The sequence below is a fragment of the Protomyctophum parallelum genome (assembly GCF_964188405.1).
Source record: "Protomyctophum parallelum genome assembly, chromosome: 3".
NCBI lineage: Eukaryota > Metazoa > Chordata > Actinopteri > Myctophiformes > Myctophidae > Protomyctophum > Protomyctophum parallelum.
This window is the reverse complement of record NC_139698.1, coordinates 15,148,202-15,165,539: the sequence shown is the minus strand read 5'-3', so window position 1 is coordinate 15,165,539 and position 17,338 is coordinate 15,148,202. Positions and strand designations below refer to the sequence as shown.

Genomic DNA, 17,338 nt, shown 5'->3' with positions numbered 1-17,338 from the left:
GTGTCGCTTACGTCTCAGTCATGTCTCAGTACACTGTTTCTCAACGTTTGGTCCGGGGCCCAGCAGGGATCCAAATGGAAATATTAATATTAATAATAATAATAATATTATTATTAATAATAATAATAATAATAATAATAATAATAATTATTATTATTATTATTATTATTATTTTATTTTTTGGGAACCCCAATCTACTCTAGATCTCGGCCAGCCTAATATAAATACTTAACATATATTTAATTATATAAACTGCAGTCTGCATCATACTGCACATGCAGTGGGGGCTGTGGAAAAGGCAGCGTCTAGTGAGATAATCTAGTGAGCTAATTTAAGACTTCCGGTGGACGATCTCTTCAAAATAAGAGTACCCTCTAGAGTATTGAAAAAAAGTTTAATTTGCACATTAAAACTACAAATTAAGCATTTAAATGATGCTATATGATGCTATAAGACACACATTATGTTTCTGTGTAAGAATAAGTAATTAAATCCTTATAATAATGTTATGTTATAATAAAGTTATCTAAATGGATAAATGCTATTCACTGGAGTGCATGGACTTTATAAAGTGGACACTGGACAAAAGACGGCTCCGCAAGGCAACTATCTGGACATACCCACGCGTTCGGGGAGATGTCCTATACCACACCCCACTCTCCGCTAAGCGGGAGAGGTGTAAAATTCACAGCAGCAGACCTTCTACTGGGGTCAAGGCTGACAAAAAGTACCGTTTCCGGACCCAGAATGGACACTGGACAAAAGACGGCTCCGCGAGGCAACTATCTGGACATACCCACGCGTTCGGGGAGATGTCCTGTACCACACCCCACTCTCCGCTAAGCGGGAGAGGTGTAAAATTCACAGCAGCAGACCTTCTACTGTGGTCAACGCTGAAAAAAGTACCGTTTCCGGACCCAGAATGGACACTGGACAAAGAGGCCTCCGCGAGGCAACTATCTGGACATACCCACACGTTCGGGGAGATGTCCTCTACCACACCACACTCTCCGCTAAGCGGGAGAGGTGTAAAATTCACAGCAGCAGACCTTCTACTGGGGTCAATGCTGACAAAAAGTACCGTTTCCGGACCCAGAATGGACACTGGACAAAGAGGCCTCCGCGAGGCAACTATCTGGACATACCCACACGTTCGGGGAGATGTCCTCTACCACACCACACTCTCCCTAAGCGGGAGAGGTGTAAAATTCACAGCAGCAGACCTTCTACTGGGGTCAAGGCTGACAAAAGGTACCGTTTCCGGACCCAGAATGGACACTGGACAAAAGACGGCTCCGCGAGGCAACTATCTGGACATACCCACGCGTTCGGGGAGATGTCCTGTACCACACCCCACTCTCCGCTAAGCGGGAGAGGTGTAAAATTCACAGCAGCAGACCTTCTACTGTGGTCAACGCTGAAAAAAGTACCGTTTCCGGACCCAGAATGGACACTGGACAAAGAGGCCTCCGCGAGGCAACTATCTGGACATACCCACACGTTCGGGGAGATGTCCTCTACCACACCACACTCTCCGCTAAGCGGGAGAGGTGTAAAATTCACAGCAGCAGACCTTCTACTGGGGTCAATGCTGACAAAAAATACCGTTTCCGGACCCAGAATGGGCACTGGACAAAGAGGCCTCCGCGAGGCAACTATCTGGACATACCCACACGTTCGGGGAGATGTCCTCTACCACACCACACTCTCCGCTAAGCGGGAGAGGTGTAAAATTCACAGCAGCAGACCTTCTACTGGGGTCAAGGCTGACAAAAAGTACCGTTTCCGGACCCAGAATGACCAGAGTCTCGGGCGTCTCCCTAGGGAGGTCCTCGAGGCACGTCCCACTGGGAGGACCAAGGCACAGTTGGAAACGACTCACTGGCCTTGGAACGTCTCGGGATCCCCCAGGAGGAAATTACTAATGCTGCTCTGGAGAGGGAAGTCTTGTCCACCGCGACCCGACTAAGGATAAGCGGTTGAAGATGGATGGATGCTGCCCTCCCTAATTAGCTCTTCACTAAGTCCCTCCCCAACCCATCCTTGTCCAATAGGCACGTTAGCAGTGAAGAAAGTTTGACCTGCATAGCAACCGTTGCTACTCTATTTGGATTGGCATTGGACAATCGCTTTTTGGGGTGGGATTTAGTGAAGGGCTAAGCCAGAGTTTCTAATTGACCGCTGTCACATGTTCATGTCGTGTTGCTATAGGCGAGCCAGAGTTTCTAATTGACCGCTGTCACATGTTCATGCCGTGTTGCTATAGGCGAGCCGGAGTTTCTAATTGACCGCTGTCACATGTTCATGTGGTGTTGCTATAGGCGAGCCAGAGTTTCTAATTGACCGCTGTCACATGTTCATGTCGTGTTGCTATAGGCGAGCCAGAGTTTCTAATTGACCGCTGTCATATGTTCATGTCGTGTTGCTATAGGCGAGCCGGAGTTTCGCTACACGGCGGGTGTCCATGGCAACGAGGCGCTGGGCAGAGAGCTGCTTCTGCTGCTGATGCAGTTCTTGTGTAAAGAGTACAACGACGACAACCCCAGGGTGCGCCGCCTGGTGGAGGGAGTGAGAATACACCTGGTGCCCTCGCTCAACCCCGACGCATATGAACTGGCCTATGAGATGGTAAGATGACGGTCACTATTATATAGACCTTCTCACTATTATAGACTGTTCTCAATGTAGGTTTCTCGAGGGGTCCCTTACGGGTCTGTAACTCTGAGAGTGTAGTCCAGTTGGTTCCATTTGTACACTCTCAGAGTTAAATTAGCATTGACTTTACAGTATAAATTGGGGGTCCCAGAGATAGAAATGCTATTAAATGGGCGTCCATAGCCTAATGCATGTCAAACTGGGGGGTCCTTGAAATTAAACTGGTTGAGAATCACTGCTGGAGCAGTCAAAATCTTCTCTTATGGGGGGGTCCCTGGCATGTCTTTTCAAATGGGGGTCCGCGGGGCTAATTGGTGTCAATTTGGGGGTCCTTGACATGAAAACGTTTGGGAACCACTGAGATGAGATAACATGTTCTTACTGTGGCCCCCAGGGCCCTGAGGTGTGAGCCCTATAACATGTGCTTACTGTGGCCCCCAGGGCCCTGAGGTGTGAGCCCTATAACATGTGCTTACTGTGGCCCCCAGGGCCCTGAGGTGTGAGCCCTATAACATGTGCTTACTGTGGCCCCCAGGGCCCTGAGGTGTGAGCCCTATAACATGTGCTTACTGTGGCCCCCAGGGCCCTGAGGTGTGAGCCCTATAACATGTGCTTACTGTGGCCCCCAGGGCCCTGAGGTGTGAGCCCTATAACATGTGCTTACTGTGGCCCCCAGGGCTCGGAGGTGTGAGCCCTATAACATGTGCTTACTGTGGCCCCCAGGGCTCTGAGGTGTGAGCCCTATAACATGTGCTTACTGTGGCCCCCAGGGCTCTGAGGTGTGAGCCCTATAACATGTGCTTACTGTGGCCCCCAGGGCCCTGAGGTGTGAGCCCTATAACATGTGCTTACTGTGGCCCCCAGGGCCCTGAGGTGTGAGCCCTATAACATGTGCTTACTGTGGCCCCCAGGGCTCTGAGGTATAACATGTGCTTACTGTGGCCCCCAGGGCTCTGAGGTATAACATGTGCTTACTGTGGCCCCCAGGGCTCTGAGGTATAACATGTGCTTACTGTGGCCCCCAGGGCCCTGAGGTATAACATGTGCTTACTGTGGCCCCCAGGGCCCTGAGGTATAACATGTGCTTACTGTGGCCCCCAGGGCTCTGAGATATAACATGTGCTTACTGTGGCCCCCAGGGCCCTGAGGTGTGAGCCCTATAACATGTGCTTACTGTGGCCCCCAGGGCTCGGAGATGGGCAACTGGGCCCTCGGCCACTGGACGGAGGAAGGGTACGACATCTTCGAGAACTTCCCTGACCTCAACAGTGTCCTGTGGGGGGCCGAGGACCGAGGCTGGGTGCCTCGCGTCGTGCCCAACCATCACATCCCCCTGCCGGAAAACTTCCTCAACGGCTCCGTGAGTTTATGTTCTTCTATATTTGCTGTCGGGTGTCGGGTGTCCTTCTATGGCCGAAACGTACTTTTCAGGGTAAAATAAATAAATATATATTAAATATATATGTATACCTCTGCTGTCGGGAGGGAGGAAACCTCATAACTCCAAAATGTTCATTTTTCAAGGAATGAAAAATATATATTTTTAAGTAAATGAATTAAACACTTTTTTTTTTAAACGATGCAATACTGCCTCATCAAAGTTGGTGTTGTGACTTTAGATATTGTCAATTACTTGCATGAGAAGGAGAGATGTGGTGGAGTTAGCTGCTTTAGCAGACAGTTTGAGGGTCCGATGGAGTTAAAGACTTTTTTGCCTTATATAGGATGTTATGGTATGGTCGCATATTATGCTAATAACTCAAATTTCCCACGGGAGTTGAATTTCAAACTTTTAGTACATGTTATTAGACACCTTTATTTATAAAGTATATTTATTGGTTTTTTAAAGACAAACAGACATTACACAACAAGAACATAATAACAAAGAAAAGAAAAGAAAAGAAAAACAGCTCAGGCACAACACTATTATAAATAAAAAGATTGAATATACAAAGACATGACATGAAGGACAATGAACCATAATGACAAGTGACTTTCGAATTTTCATAGACTCCCAATCAGGGAATACATCCATACAGTACATTAATACATATATTAAAAAGGCAGACAACAGTTATCATAGGCACCAAATCATTACAACAAGAGCAGACCCATGCATGCTCCACTCAAAGGCGGCAACCGCCACCCCTCCAGGCGGCAGGGAGGGCCACCGCCCCAAGAAGCGGCCCCGACGCTATTAGACACCTTTAGAAACATTGGTGAAGACATGTCTTTTTCATAGGTTTCTCTTACTGCTGTTATACCAGGTGGCCACTGAGACCAAAGCCATCATCTCCTGGATGGAGCGCACGCCGTTTGTTCTGGGGGCTAACCTGCAGGGAGGAGAGAAGCTGGTGGCGTACCCCTTTGATATGCTGAGACCACCCAAGTCCGTAAGTCTGTTCCACAGTGCTGTTGTACATGAGTGGTTCCCAAACTTTTTCACATCAAGGACCCCCAAAATGACACTCATTAGCCATGCCAGGGACCCCTCATAAGAGAATATTTTTACGGCTCTAGCAGTGATTCTCAACCCGTTTAAATTCAAGGACCCCCAGTTTGACATGCATTAGTCTACATGGACGCCCATTTAATGGCATTTCTATCTCTGGGACTCCAATTTATATTGTAAAATCACTGTTAATTAACTCAGAGTGTACAAATGGAACCAAACAGACCCGTTAGGTTCCATTTGTACACTCTCAGAATTACAGACCCATAAGGGTCCATTTGGTTCCTAACTATCGCTGGGGACCCCCTGGAACTCCCTCAAGTACCGCTAGGGGTCCACGGACCCCACTTTGGGAACCACTGCTGTACACTACAATGAAGACAATACATTGTAAAAAAGAACAATAAACACATAAACACATTTCAAATACAATAAAATCCCCTCATAATATACAAATTAAAAGTAAATTGAAGAGATGGGTTTTCAACTGGACCACTTATACTCCTGTATATACATACAGTACACTTCATTGACCGAGATCCCCCGGCGGTCTACCTTTGGCCCTCTCCTTTTTGACTAGTGCTAGCTCGTCTGGCTCGGAAATTGCGTCATATGGCAGCCAAGTCTATGGACTTTTAATGTCTATTTAGAGGACAATGTTTGGTTATTATAGGAGTGAGGCTTCACATGAGCGTGATTCCCCCACAGTTTTGGGTCTGAGAGGTGGCGAAATGCCATCAAATGGTGGTTCCGTGGCTCAAATGCAGAATAAATAATGGACCTTGACATGAAAAAGCGTTGAAAACTACTGCCTTACATCAGTGGTTCCAGGGGGTCCCTAGCTAAATGATAGTTATACTTACAGACCCATAAGGGTCCATTTTGTTGTGTACAAATGGAACCAAATGGAACCATTTCGTTCCATTTGTACACTCTAAATGTTAAATTAACATTGATTTTACAATGTAAATTGGGGGTCCTAGAGATAGAAATGCCATTGAATGGGGGTCCCTAGACTAATAATGCATTTCAAACTAGGGGTCCTTGAAATTAAATGGGTTGAGAATCTCTGCTAGAGCCGTAAAAATCTTCTCTTATGAGGGTCCCTGGCATATCTTTTCAAATGGGGGTCCGTGGGGCTAATTAGTGTCAATTTGGGGGTCCTTGACATGAAAAAGCGTTGAAAACCCACTGCCTCACAACATCATCCCGTGACGCTGTCCCAAGCAGAGTGTAGAGTAGGAGAGTAGCGACACGCTTTGATCTCACCGCAAAGCGGGTGCCTATGGGCTATAGTTCCAAACATTGCTCCTATGGCTGGAACTATCCCATTGAGACAAAGCTGGCGCCTATGGGCTATAGTTCCAAACATTGTTCCTATGGCTGGAACTATCCCAATGAGACAAAGCTGGCGCCTATGGGCTATAGTTCCAAACATTGCTCCTATGGCTGGAACTATCCCATTGAGATAGAATTCCGCATTCCATTGTTACAATGGGAGTCAACGCTAGTGTCGCCAGTCTCTTACTACATTACTCTGGCCCCAAGGTGCCGGACATGCGCCACGGCGGTCGCCACGGCGTGGAGCACTTGAACGAGGAGACGTGGGCGAGGCTCCAGCGCCAGAGCGAGGGAGCGCTGAGGGAGACGGCCGACGACACCATGTTCCGCTGGCTGGCCATGTCCTACGCCCACAGCCACCTGACCATGACCGAGACCTACCGGACCTCCTGCCAGACCGACGACCTCACCGGGGGGCAGGGCATCATCAACAGAGCCGGATGGAAACCTGTGGTGGGAAGTGAGTTTGTTTGTTTTTGGCTTTTTTTACACCTTTTTCCTCCCTCCCTCCTCGTTATGCCCTCGTTGGTTCCCTCAACAATTTTTTTTAAAATATATTTGGTGCTTTTTTTCCTTTATTGATAATCACAGAAACGGGGAGGGAGATGGGGGGGGGGGTAGACAGTAGACACACAACAAAGTTTGTCAGGATCGGGACTCGAACCCACGACACACTGTCACACTGAATTACCAGCCAAGGTGCCTGGACCGCTAAGCCAGCCCAGGCCACCTCAACAAAATATTTGAGGGGCGCTAGCTTTGAGTGTTTGTGCAAACACAAACATGACTGATAATATTGCTCAGATAGGATGAACCGATTAGTGCATTCCTAAACCAAAACCCTCCTCTGTGCTTGTCTATAAACGGTCATGATCCACTCCAGGTATGAATGACTTCAGCTACCTGCACACCAACTGCTTCGAGCTGTCCATCTTCGTGGGTTGTGACAAGTTCCCTCATGAGAGTGAGCTGCCTCTGGAGTGGGAAAACAACCGGGAGTCCCTGCTAGCCTTCATAGAGCAGGTAAGAGACTACCACTGTTACCATTAGAACCAGGTAAGAGACTACCACTGTTACCATTAGAACCAGGTAAGAGACTACCACTGTTACCATTAGAACCAGGTAAGAGACTACCACTGTTACCATTAGAACCAGGTAAGAGACTACCACTGTTACCATTAGAACCAGGTAAGAGACTACCACTGTTACCATTAGAACCAGGTAAGAGACTACCACTGTTACCATTAGAACCAGGTAAGAGACTACCACTGTTACCATTAGAACCAGGTAAGAGACTACCACTGTTACCATTAGAACCAGGTAAGAGACTACAGGCTCATACATAGTCTGGTTTTACGGTGGTGGGGTGACCACCGAACTACAACATGACGTCACGAGCCGCGGTGAAGAGAAAACCACCGCCACCGCCCCAGCCCTTCTCTCTGTTTTTACTCACCACCGCTCAACGTTATTTCAGCTCCGGTGGTCAGCTCACCACCGGAGCGGTGGTCACTTTACCACCGAAAATCCAGACTATGAATAGGCCTTACCGCTGTTACCATTAGAACCAGTGGTTCTCAAAGTGGGGTCCAGGGTCCTTGAGTTGAGGCGGTTCCAAGGGGGTCAGAAAATAACAGATTTACAAGCTAACAGTGTGTTGCTATGTGCCCCATTGTGAGCTTGTAGATCTGCAATTTTTTAAATAATCTGGAAAGATAATTACAAGAACATTGGATTATATTTTAAAAACACAAATCTTGTATGTTGGGGTGCCTCCCTGGCACAACAACATAATTATTTAGGAGTCCGCTGCCAAATACACATTAATTTTGGGGTCCTTGACATGACAATAAATGTATTTTGTCTTAACCACTTGAAACTTGTATTATAAATAGCCGATCGACAAGCTTGTCGATCGGCTATTTTCAGCGAAGATATTTAATGTATAGCGAAAACAGAAAATACAACCATATACTGTGTAATATAGGCTTTATTCTGCTCGCTGTGTGATCTCTGAAGTGCTGTGTCCTTTGCCCAGGTGCATCGTGGGATAAAGGGTACAGTGAAAGACATGGAGGGGAATCCAATAGCAAACGCCACCGTGTCAGTGGAGGGGATCAAACATGATGTCAAAACTGGTATGTGCTCCATAACCATAACACAATAAGTTGGACCTTCCTTTTCATCCGACACAGAGTGTGTTGGCATCATGGACAATATTGCTTCATACAGAATGAAATCATTTCGATCAGAGATTCATATTCTTAACTAAATACATGTAATCCTCCTTTAGTTTTACACGTGCCTCAAAACATTTAATCTGAATATTACTTTTGACATTTGGCACAAAGTGCTTCTGCCTGGTGTATTTTTGGTACATTTTCCAACCAGATGGAAACAATGGGACTAACTGTTTACTTGCTGATAATTTCCTCTTTATCTAAACATCAAAAGGTTTAAACGATCAGACTGAATTGGAATAAACAATCATGTAGGCAATATTAGTTTGGGTCCAAAATTCAGCATGCAACCAAGTATAAAATAACTTAAACTGGATCTCTTGTCCACTAGTCCCTCCCTAACATTTTACTCAGTCATTATAGCTTCATTTTCATTTAGTTTTTTATTCAGTTTTCGCCAGTGAAATAAGGTAGTCGACGAACATTTTTACGTCATAGTATTAGTCGACGAAACGTACTGGAACACTGGAACGCACCCTATACATTTCTGCGTCTGTGCCCTTCTTCTCCGTGTGTTCATCCAGCTGCCGGCGGTGATTACTGGCGCCTGCTGAACCCCGGGGAGTACCGGGTGACGGCCAAGGCTGACGGCCACACCCCTCAGACCCGGCTGTGCATGGTGGGCTACGACAGCGGAGCCACCAAGTGCGGCTTCCACCTGGCCAAGTCCAACTGGGACCGCATCAAGCAGATCATGGCGCTCCACGGAAAGAGACCCATCCGACTCGTGCCCAAAGCGACCGCCACTACAACGACAACAACAACAACGACGACGACGACAACGAGCGCACGAGGCGCCGGTGGTGGCGGTGGCGCGGCGAGACGGACCGAAGGAGGCGAGGAAGACGGGACGGCGGTTGACTCGCAGTCGCACAACGCAGAGCGCCTCCGGAGGCTCCGGCAGATGCGCCTGCGCCGGCTCCGCCTTCAGAAAGCACGACAGTCCTCCACGACGACGACGACGGAAGCCACGACGACGACAACGACGACGGCGGCGCCCACGACGACAGCACCTGCGCCCGAGAGTACAACTTCCTGGTACGACTCGTGGTTTCCTGTGGATAGCTACGAGTCGGAGCCCACGCAGCAGTACCTGGAGATCGGCATGGATGATGACATGATTGATTACTAAAGCTAAAATAAATCTACACGTATACTCGGGTCGTATTGGCGGTGCCGTGAGCTGAAAATAGCCGATCTACATACATACTGTACGTCCAACGCCAGCAGCTGTAGAGTAATGCTTATTATGCTCCGACTCACCTTATAGATCGGCCAAAAATAGCCGATCTATAAGGTGCTTGTGGAGCGACAATCTTTAGCGCACGATATGGGCATGCGTTGGAGTAGCTCTGGTCCATAGCCCTAATGCCCTTTGCTGCGTTGCATTACGGCTATGTGACTTGCCCTCGCAGGAAACTCGCTAGAGTAACTCAAATTATTTTTCTTGTGCATTGTGTACGTGTGGTGGGGGGCTCCGAGTGCGTCCACTAAGGGAAGTAAGCTTTCTAATAACACAAGCCGCCTTTGTATTGGTGAGTATAGGTAAAACGTTCTTTTTATTTTCGCAAGCAGAGGAGGAGAGGCTGGTCTGCATTTCATACGAGGGCAGGAAGACAAGAGTCACATTAAATGGTAAATGGTGCATTTATATAGCGCCTTTATCCAAGGCGCTTTACAGAGATTGTGCATTACATTCACCCATTCACATGTAACCGGATTGAGCTCTGCGTTGTGTTTAGACGGACAAGAGGACTCGGGATCGCTCTTTAGCCTTTGGCATATTTATTTCTGCACAGAAACAGAAAGAGACACACAGATGCAGCAGGTATTAGCACAGCATACCTCTGCAACACCACACCAACTCTCTCAGAGCTGGCTACTAGCAAGAGAGCGTCAGCTAACAATGACTTACAGAGTTACACAAAACATACACAATTACAAATACATTTGAAATTAAATACACCATTGGCTAAACAGTATTTTCTATAAAAGTAAATAAAACACACTTAATACAACATACAATAAATAATGGGAGCAACAAAAACATACCTGCACAGAAACAGAAAGACACACAGAATGCAGCAGGCATTAGTACAGCACACCTCTGCAACACCACACCAACTGCAATGAAGGACAATTGACAAATTGGCAATCAGCTGCCATGCTGCAGTCACTGATGTGTGTGTGTGTGTGTGTCTGTGTGTGTAAGAGTGCAGAGTCCTCACAAGAGCTGTTAAACAGAACTTCACCAAACAGTACATTAAAACACTTTAACCTTTGCAAAACAAACATATAGTAACATACAGAACTGAATTAGAACATCATTTTACCGTTTGCACTGGTTAAATGCACTTAAAACAACTTTAATGCAAACATCTACTAAGAGCAGAAAACCAACCCACCTCTCTCAGAGCTGGCTTCTAGCAAGAGAGAGAGGAGGAAGCAAACGCAGGTGAATGATGTCACAGCAGGAAGGAGTGAGGACTTCAAAATAAAACATTACATAGCTCCCAAAATGATAAATTGCACAAAACATTACAAAATAAAGTGTCAATAAATAATATGGCATGTGAGGGATCTTTGGTGGAATGCATCCACTTGTATATCTTATATACCTGCTACATTCACCCCTCCTGAATTCCACCAAAATCCTGAGCGACTGACAGGACATAACACCGTTAGGGACAACACTCTGACAAAACTGGCACGGGTACACACAAAGATCAAATCTTCACTCAGCTAAAAGCTACCTGATGAACAGGTTCGGAGAAGGGCTGGCCAACCAGACCCTCCTAGAAATGCTCGGTGCCGTGTACACCAAGCTACCCGGCCTACCTGAGTCCCAAACCATACTGGTGAGCACATTCAGTAAGTACACCATACTACAATGACACAATGCAGAAGGAAAGAAAAAGAAAAAAAAAAACAGAGAAAAAGACAAGCAACATCTCATCTCAATGAAACAAAAAGAACAAAATAAAACCCTTCTAGAACAGGGCAAGTGACTGGGAACCCTAACTGAATCAGTAGGCGAACCCCCCCATGCTAAGTGGTTTCTGAACCATTGTTTCTACCAACCGGTTGACTTTCTTAACAACCCTGCCAGCACGTGTCCTAACCACACCCTGAGTGTCTCCTTGTGTGGGTGCCTGCCTGACTCGACCCTGCTTTTTCTCAACTCTTGGTAGTGTGTCAGGAATAACTGGTGGAGGGTGGGCTGTGTGAACACTCGACACTGTGTCTGATATGTCAACTGCTGGCACTGTGACTGGTCTGAATGACTGGACACTACTTGCTTCAACCACTGATGCTGCATCAGGGGCAACTGACTGGTCTGACTCTGCGTCCGCATCAGACTCATCTTCGTCCGTATCAGCTTCATCACAGGAACGGTGACTGGCATTGTCTTCTGCCCCACTGAGTACCCATGCGCTCGTCCTATCCTTTGAATCCTCCTCCTCCAAAGAGTTGATGGAATCCTCCACTTGAGACTCGTCCTCTGAATCATCAAAACTGATCTCAGTATCCGACATGCCTCCATCAGCAGACTCTACAGGCAGGAAGCTGATATCCAGTATAAGGTTGCGATGTACCACCTTTCTTTTCCCGTTGTTATCCTCCAACTTGTAGATATGAGTCTGCGGATTGCTGTCCACGACAGTATAGACCGTCGGTTCCCACTTGTCTGCAAGTTTCTTCTTTCCCCTCTCGCCTTTGTTGGCGAGGAGTACTCTGTCTCCCACATTCAAACAAGTGCCCTTGACCTTCCGATTGTAACCCCTGGCTTGCTTGTCTTGCTCTTTGATGGCATGCCTCTGAGCGACATCCGCTGCCTCATGGAGGTAGGACATAAGCGTTGTCACATAGCTGCCATAGTCAACAACCACTGGGTCATGTAGAACCTGTTTGAACATCACATCAATGGGAAGTCTTGGAACCCGACCAAACATTAGGTGGAAAGGTGCGTATCCAGTTGTCTCATGCACCGTTGCATTGTATGCAAACGTCAGGGTCTGGATTTGCTGGGGCCACTTGGCCTTCTCTCTCAGCGGCAGTGAACGGAGCATGCTCCCCAAAGTTCTGTTAAATCTCTCAGTTCCTCCGTTCCCCATAGGGTGGTACGCTGTAGTGTGTGACTTGGAGACTCCTGATAGTTTGAGCAGTTCTGCAATGAGCTCACTCTCAAAATTGGCTCCCTGATCTGTGTGAATTCGTCCTGGAAATCCATACACACAGAAGACGTTATCCCACAACTTCTTAGCAACTTGCTTCGCCTGTTGATTGTTGCAGGGAAAGGCGTGAGCCAACTTTGTGAAGTGATCTGTTAGGACAAGAACATCTACTGAACGTTGCTTGTTATCCTCCGCACTCCAGAAATCCAAACACACTAGTTCCATAGGAGCGGAAGTCCTGATACTTTCAAGCGGAGCTCTGGCAGAAGGGTCCGGTGTCTTGGCCAGAATGCACCTTTGACAGCACTTCACATAGTCTTTGATCTGATGCTCCATCCTGGGCCAAAAGAACCGCTGTCTTGCCAGGTGAATCGTTCTTGCCTGTCCTTGATGTCCGGCCAAATCATGCACACCACGTAAGGCCTTTCCGATCAGATTCAGGGGCAAGACAAACTGGTGTCTCTTCTGTTTGCTCAAAGGGTCCTTGGCGACTCTATACAGCACTCCATCGATGACCTTAAGTCTCTCCCACTGCTTGATAAGCGCCAGAGCACATCTGTCTAGACCGTCTTTCTCCCGCCTTGAGGGTCTCCTCTGTCGACTCAGAAAAGGCATGACTTTAGAGATGCCAGGGTCAAGCTCTTGGCTTTGCCGGAGCTCTTCCAAGGAGAAGGCAGGAAGCAGATCTTGCCCAGGTGGAACAAGGTGTTGAATCGACTGAATCAGTTCTGTTGCCCTGGATTCTGCAGCTACATTCCAGTGGTCATGAGAATCAAGGACAGCTTTCACAATGTCTTTACACAAGGGCTGGGGACAATGAGACATAGCACCCTGTTTTGTCTTCTTTGTCCGGTGACACTGGACTTTCAAACGAAAGGCATCCTGAACTCCATTCACGCCAACTCCATCAGACTCTGCAAGCAGATTGTTGTACGACTCTGAGACGAGTCTACGCCCAACTGTCTTGGCAAACGGGTCCCTACTGAGAGCATCAGCCACGACGTTCTTGGTTCCTGCTATGTGCTTCAGGCTGAAAGTGTAAGGAGCGAGCTTTGCGACCCATCGTTGTTCGCAGGCGTCGAGTTTGGGCTTAGTCACTATGTATGTGAGTGGATTGTTGTCCGTCCATACTGTGAAAGAAGTGCCTTTCAGCCAATGGCTGAACTTGTCACACACACTCCATTTCAGCGCCAAGAATTCAAGCCGATGAGCTGGATAATTCTTCTGAGAGCTGCTCAGGGTCTTACTTGCGAATGCTATGGGCCGTGCTTTACTTTCACCAGCTGGTATCTGTGACAACACTGCACCGAGCCCGTCCAAGGAAGCATCAGTTGACAGAATCAGGGGACGTGAGAAGTCGGGATGTGCAAGGACCACGCAGTTCAGCAGACTCTCTTTAAGACTGACGAAGGCGGTGTCACACTCTGGAGTCCAATCATCAGGTATGAGTTTCCTGAATGTTCCTGCCTTGACATTCACTTTCTTCTTTCCTCTTCTCTTTTGACCAGCAGTTAGAGCAAAGAGTGGCTTGGCGATGGCAGAGCAGTTAGGGATGAAGTGCTGGTAGAAAAACACCATGCCCAAATACGATCTGATCCTCCGCACTGAGGGTGTACACCCGTCATCTTCCATGAGATCAGACTTCGACATATTGGATATTACTTCCACCTTCGCAGGATCCACAGCCACACCGCTGCCATCTATGATGTGTCCCAGAAACTTGACGGACGATCGCATCAGGTGACACTTTTTGGGACTCAACTTCAAGTTGTGGTCTCGCAGACGCTGGAAGACGACCTCTAGCCTCTGTAGGGCCTCCTCTTCAGATGATGCAAGAACAAGTAAATCGTCCAAGTAACATAACAGGCTGCTGAAGTTCAAATCTCCAAATATACTCAGCATCATGCGCATAAATGAAGCAGGACTATTGCACAGCCCCTGCGGCATCCTGTTATACTCATGCAGGCCCAGTGGTGTGGTGAAGGCTGTGTATTTTTTGTCATCTTCAGCCATGGGGATGTTATAGAAACCAGACGTTAAGTCCATCGTGCTGAAGTAGGTGTTCCCTCCCAAAGCAGCCAAGCAGTCTGACTGGTGTGGAAGAGGATGGGCATCCTTGAGTGTTCTCGCATTCAACCAACGGAAATCGGTGCAGATCCTCAGGTTTCCGTCCTTTTTCCATACCATCACCAGCGGTGAGGCATAGTCACTCACAGACTTCCGAATTATCCCTTGCTCTTCCATGTCTGTCAGGACTTGGCGTAGTTTCTGGTAGTGAGCAGGGGGTACTCTTCGGTACGGAAGGCGGAACGGGCGTTCATCGGTCAGTCGAATGCGATGGACAAAGCCCTTTGCCTCACCGCAGTCCATTTCATGCTTGGAGAATACATCGTTGTAACGCTCGAGCAGCTGAACTAACTTCTCCTTCCCTGTTTGGCTAGTAAGACAAGGTCGTATGTCAAGTTTGTCAAGGCCGACATCCAGCAGTCTCTGTTCGAGATCTGAAGGACTGGTAGACGCTTGGTGCTTGGCTGGAACAGCCTTGTCGATCTGACTAGAGCCTTGAAGCAGCTCAAAATCTTCCACGGCCAAACAGGGGGACACATCTGCCAGCTTACAGTTCCTCTTCAGCGTAACTGGTCTATCAGACAGATTGGTGACCTTCATGGGGATCCACCTATCACCCCACAGAGGTGTCACGATACGGCCAACCATGATGTTACGTGGCTTGGACTTGGATGAGGTCGGTTCCACTATCACGGTGCTTCCTGGTGACATGGGAGTATCGTTAGGTAGCCAGTGTTGTGACTAACGCCCTTACATGCGTTACGTTACATAACGTAATTACTATTTGCAGTAACTTGTAACCTAACGCTTTACATTTCCCCATTCCATAACGGCCTTATAGTTATTGTGCGAGCGTCACCCGCGTTATGGCGTTATGTCAACTTATGTGATCAGTGAAAAGTCTCGCAGTTCCGTGAGTCTATCATACTACATCATGCGTCTCTGTGCTGCTGACTGCAGTGCAGAGAGAGAGCACTCTCTGTGTTGACAGTTTCGTTTGTGCTGCCTCTCATACTAGCCTGAGTCAGCCCACATGGCTTACACCCTAACTTGATAAAAGCACGTCGCAGAAGAGGTCATTGATTGGCTAACGTAGGGACAGATTTCAGGGTAAGCCAATCAGAGACAGTCTACAGGGTGGGCGGGCTTACTGGGTTTTGTAAACAGTAACAGATTTATTCACAGACACACGAACCCTTGTAACACATACATAGATACTATACACAGACAGAAATCGCCGGTAGAACGAAAATCATAATACAGTACCACACGCTAAAATGGCAAATGCGGAGCATGACAGCGAGATCGGTTGCTTTGGGAGTTGGAAATTTAAACACTATTTTGAGTACTTGCGACCCAAGGACGACAAAAACATTGAGGTGAAATGTAAATTGTGTCGCGGACATAAAACATTGTCATCAGCCAAAAAAAGCAACGCAAACCTCCTAAAACACCTCAATACAGTCCATGAGGCTACGAGACTTGTGGAAGTTGTAAGCCATTTGTGTTATTTTTGTTAAATACCTCTTGTGCATTATTTGCAAATCAGCAGCCTTACTGAAAATGTGAAAAGCATCTCAATGTGCTTATTTATTTTTATTTATAACTTTACGGTGTAAGAAGAGTGTACTCATTTTATTTTATTTTATTTATTTTCTTCATATTGCACTGACAGCACCATTTGTTAATTGTTTTGAAGGCAAGTTGAGGCTATACAATAAAGATGCCTGTCAAAATTTCTGAACATGTTTTATTGTTCCACTACATTTCATAATGTTAGGAGGGAGTTGTGTTTTCTCTTACTGTGCGAAAAGTAAAGTAAAGTAAAGTAAAGTAGTTACTTTCATAATTTACAGGTAAAGTAAAGTAACAAATTACTTTTTTAGATAAGTAACGATAACTATAATTCCTTACTTTTTAAAAGTAACTTCCCCAACACTGTAGGTAGCTTACCCCAAACGAGGTACTCTTGCATAGCTAGAAGAGTGACCGACTGCTTGAGCTTGACTGTGCCGATTTTGTCCGGTAGCTCCTCACCCCTCCAACGGGATGTGTTTGCCATGAGGTCCAAGAACTGTTCACATTCTGGGGATGAAGACAGGCTGCAAACCGAGATAAGGCGCCAGTAATCATCACTGTTCTTCAACTTGTGCATGAGAAACTTGATGACATTTGTGCCAATAATTAGATCATCTCGCTGGCCTGGCACCACAAGGACTGGAACGATGCAGCTCTCCCCATACACCTTCAGTTCAACCTCGTACATGCACTTTGGTTTAGTGAGTTTTCCTCCACAGCCCACCAAAACCACTTCCTGAATCATCGGTCTTCGTTCTGACAGTACTTTCTCACTCAGCATCTTTTCCTCTGCTTCTTCACTGAAAGTACAGGCCATGGACCCTGAATCA

At 47.0% G+C, this 17,338-nt stretch overlaps 1 protein-coding gene across 1 annotated transcript; it reads left to right on the top strand.

Moving 5' to 3' along the window:
• Positions 1–20: 20 nt before the first annotated feature.
• LOC310856551 (adipocyte enhancer-binding protein 1-like) lies at positions 21–9,969 on the top strand (the record flags this gene model as incomplete). The annotated part of the gene is made up of 8 exons (XM_083762022.1): positions 21–45; positions 2,432–2,628; positions 3,842–4,015; positions 4,923–5,048; positions 6,656–6,908; positions 7,332–7,471; positions 8,487–8,586; positions 9,213–9,969. The coding sequence occupies 8 exons, from the start codon at positions 21–23 to the stop codon at positions 9,818–9,820; spliced, it is 1,623 nt and encodes a 540-aa protein (XP_083618148.1). The 3' UTR covers positions 9,821–9,969.
• Between the last annotated feature and the right edge of the window lie 7,369 nt (positions 9,970–17,338).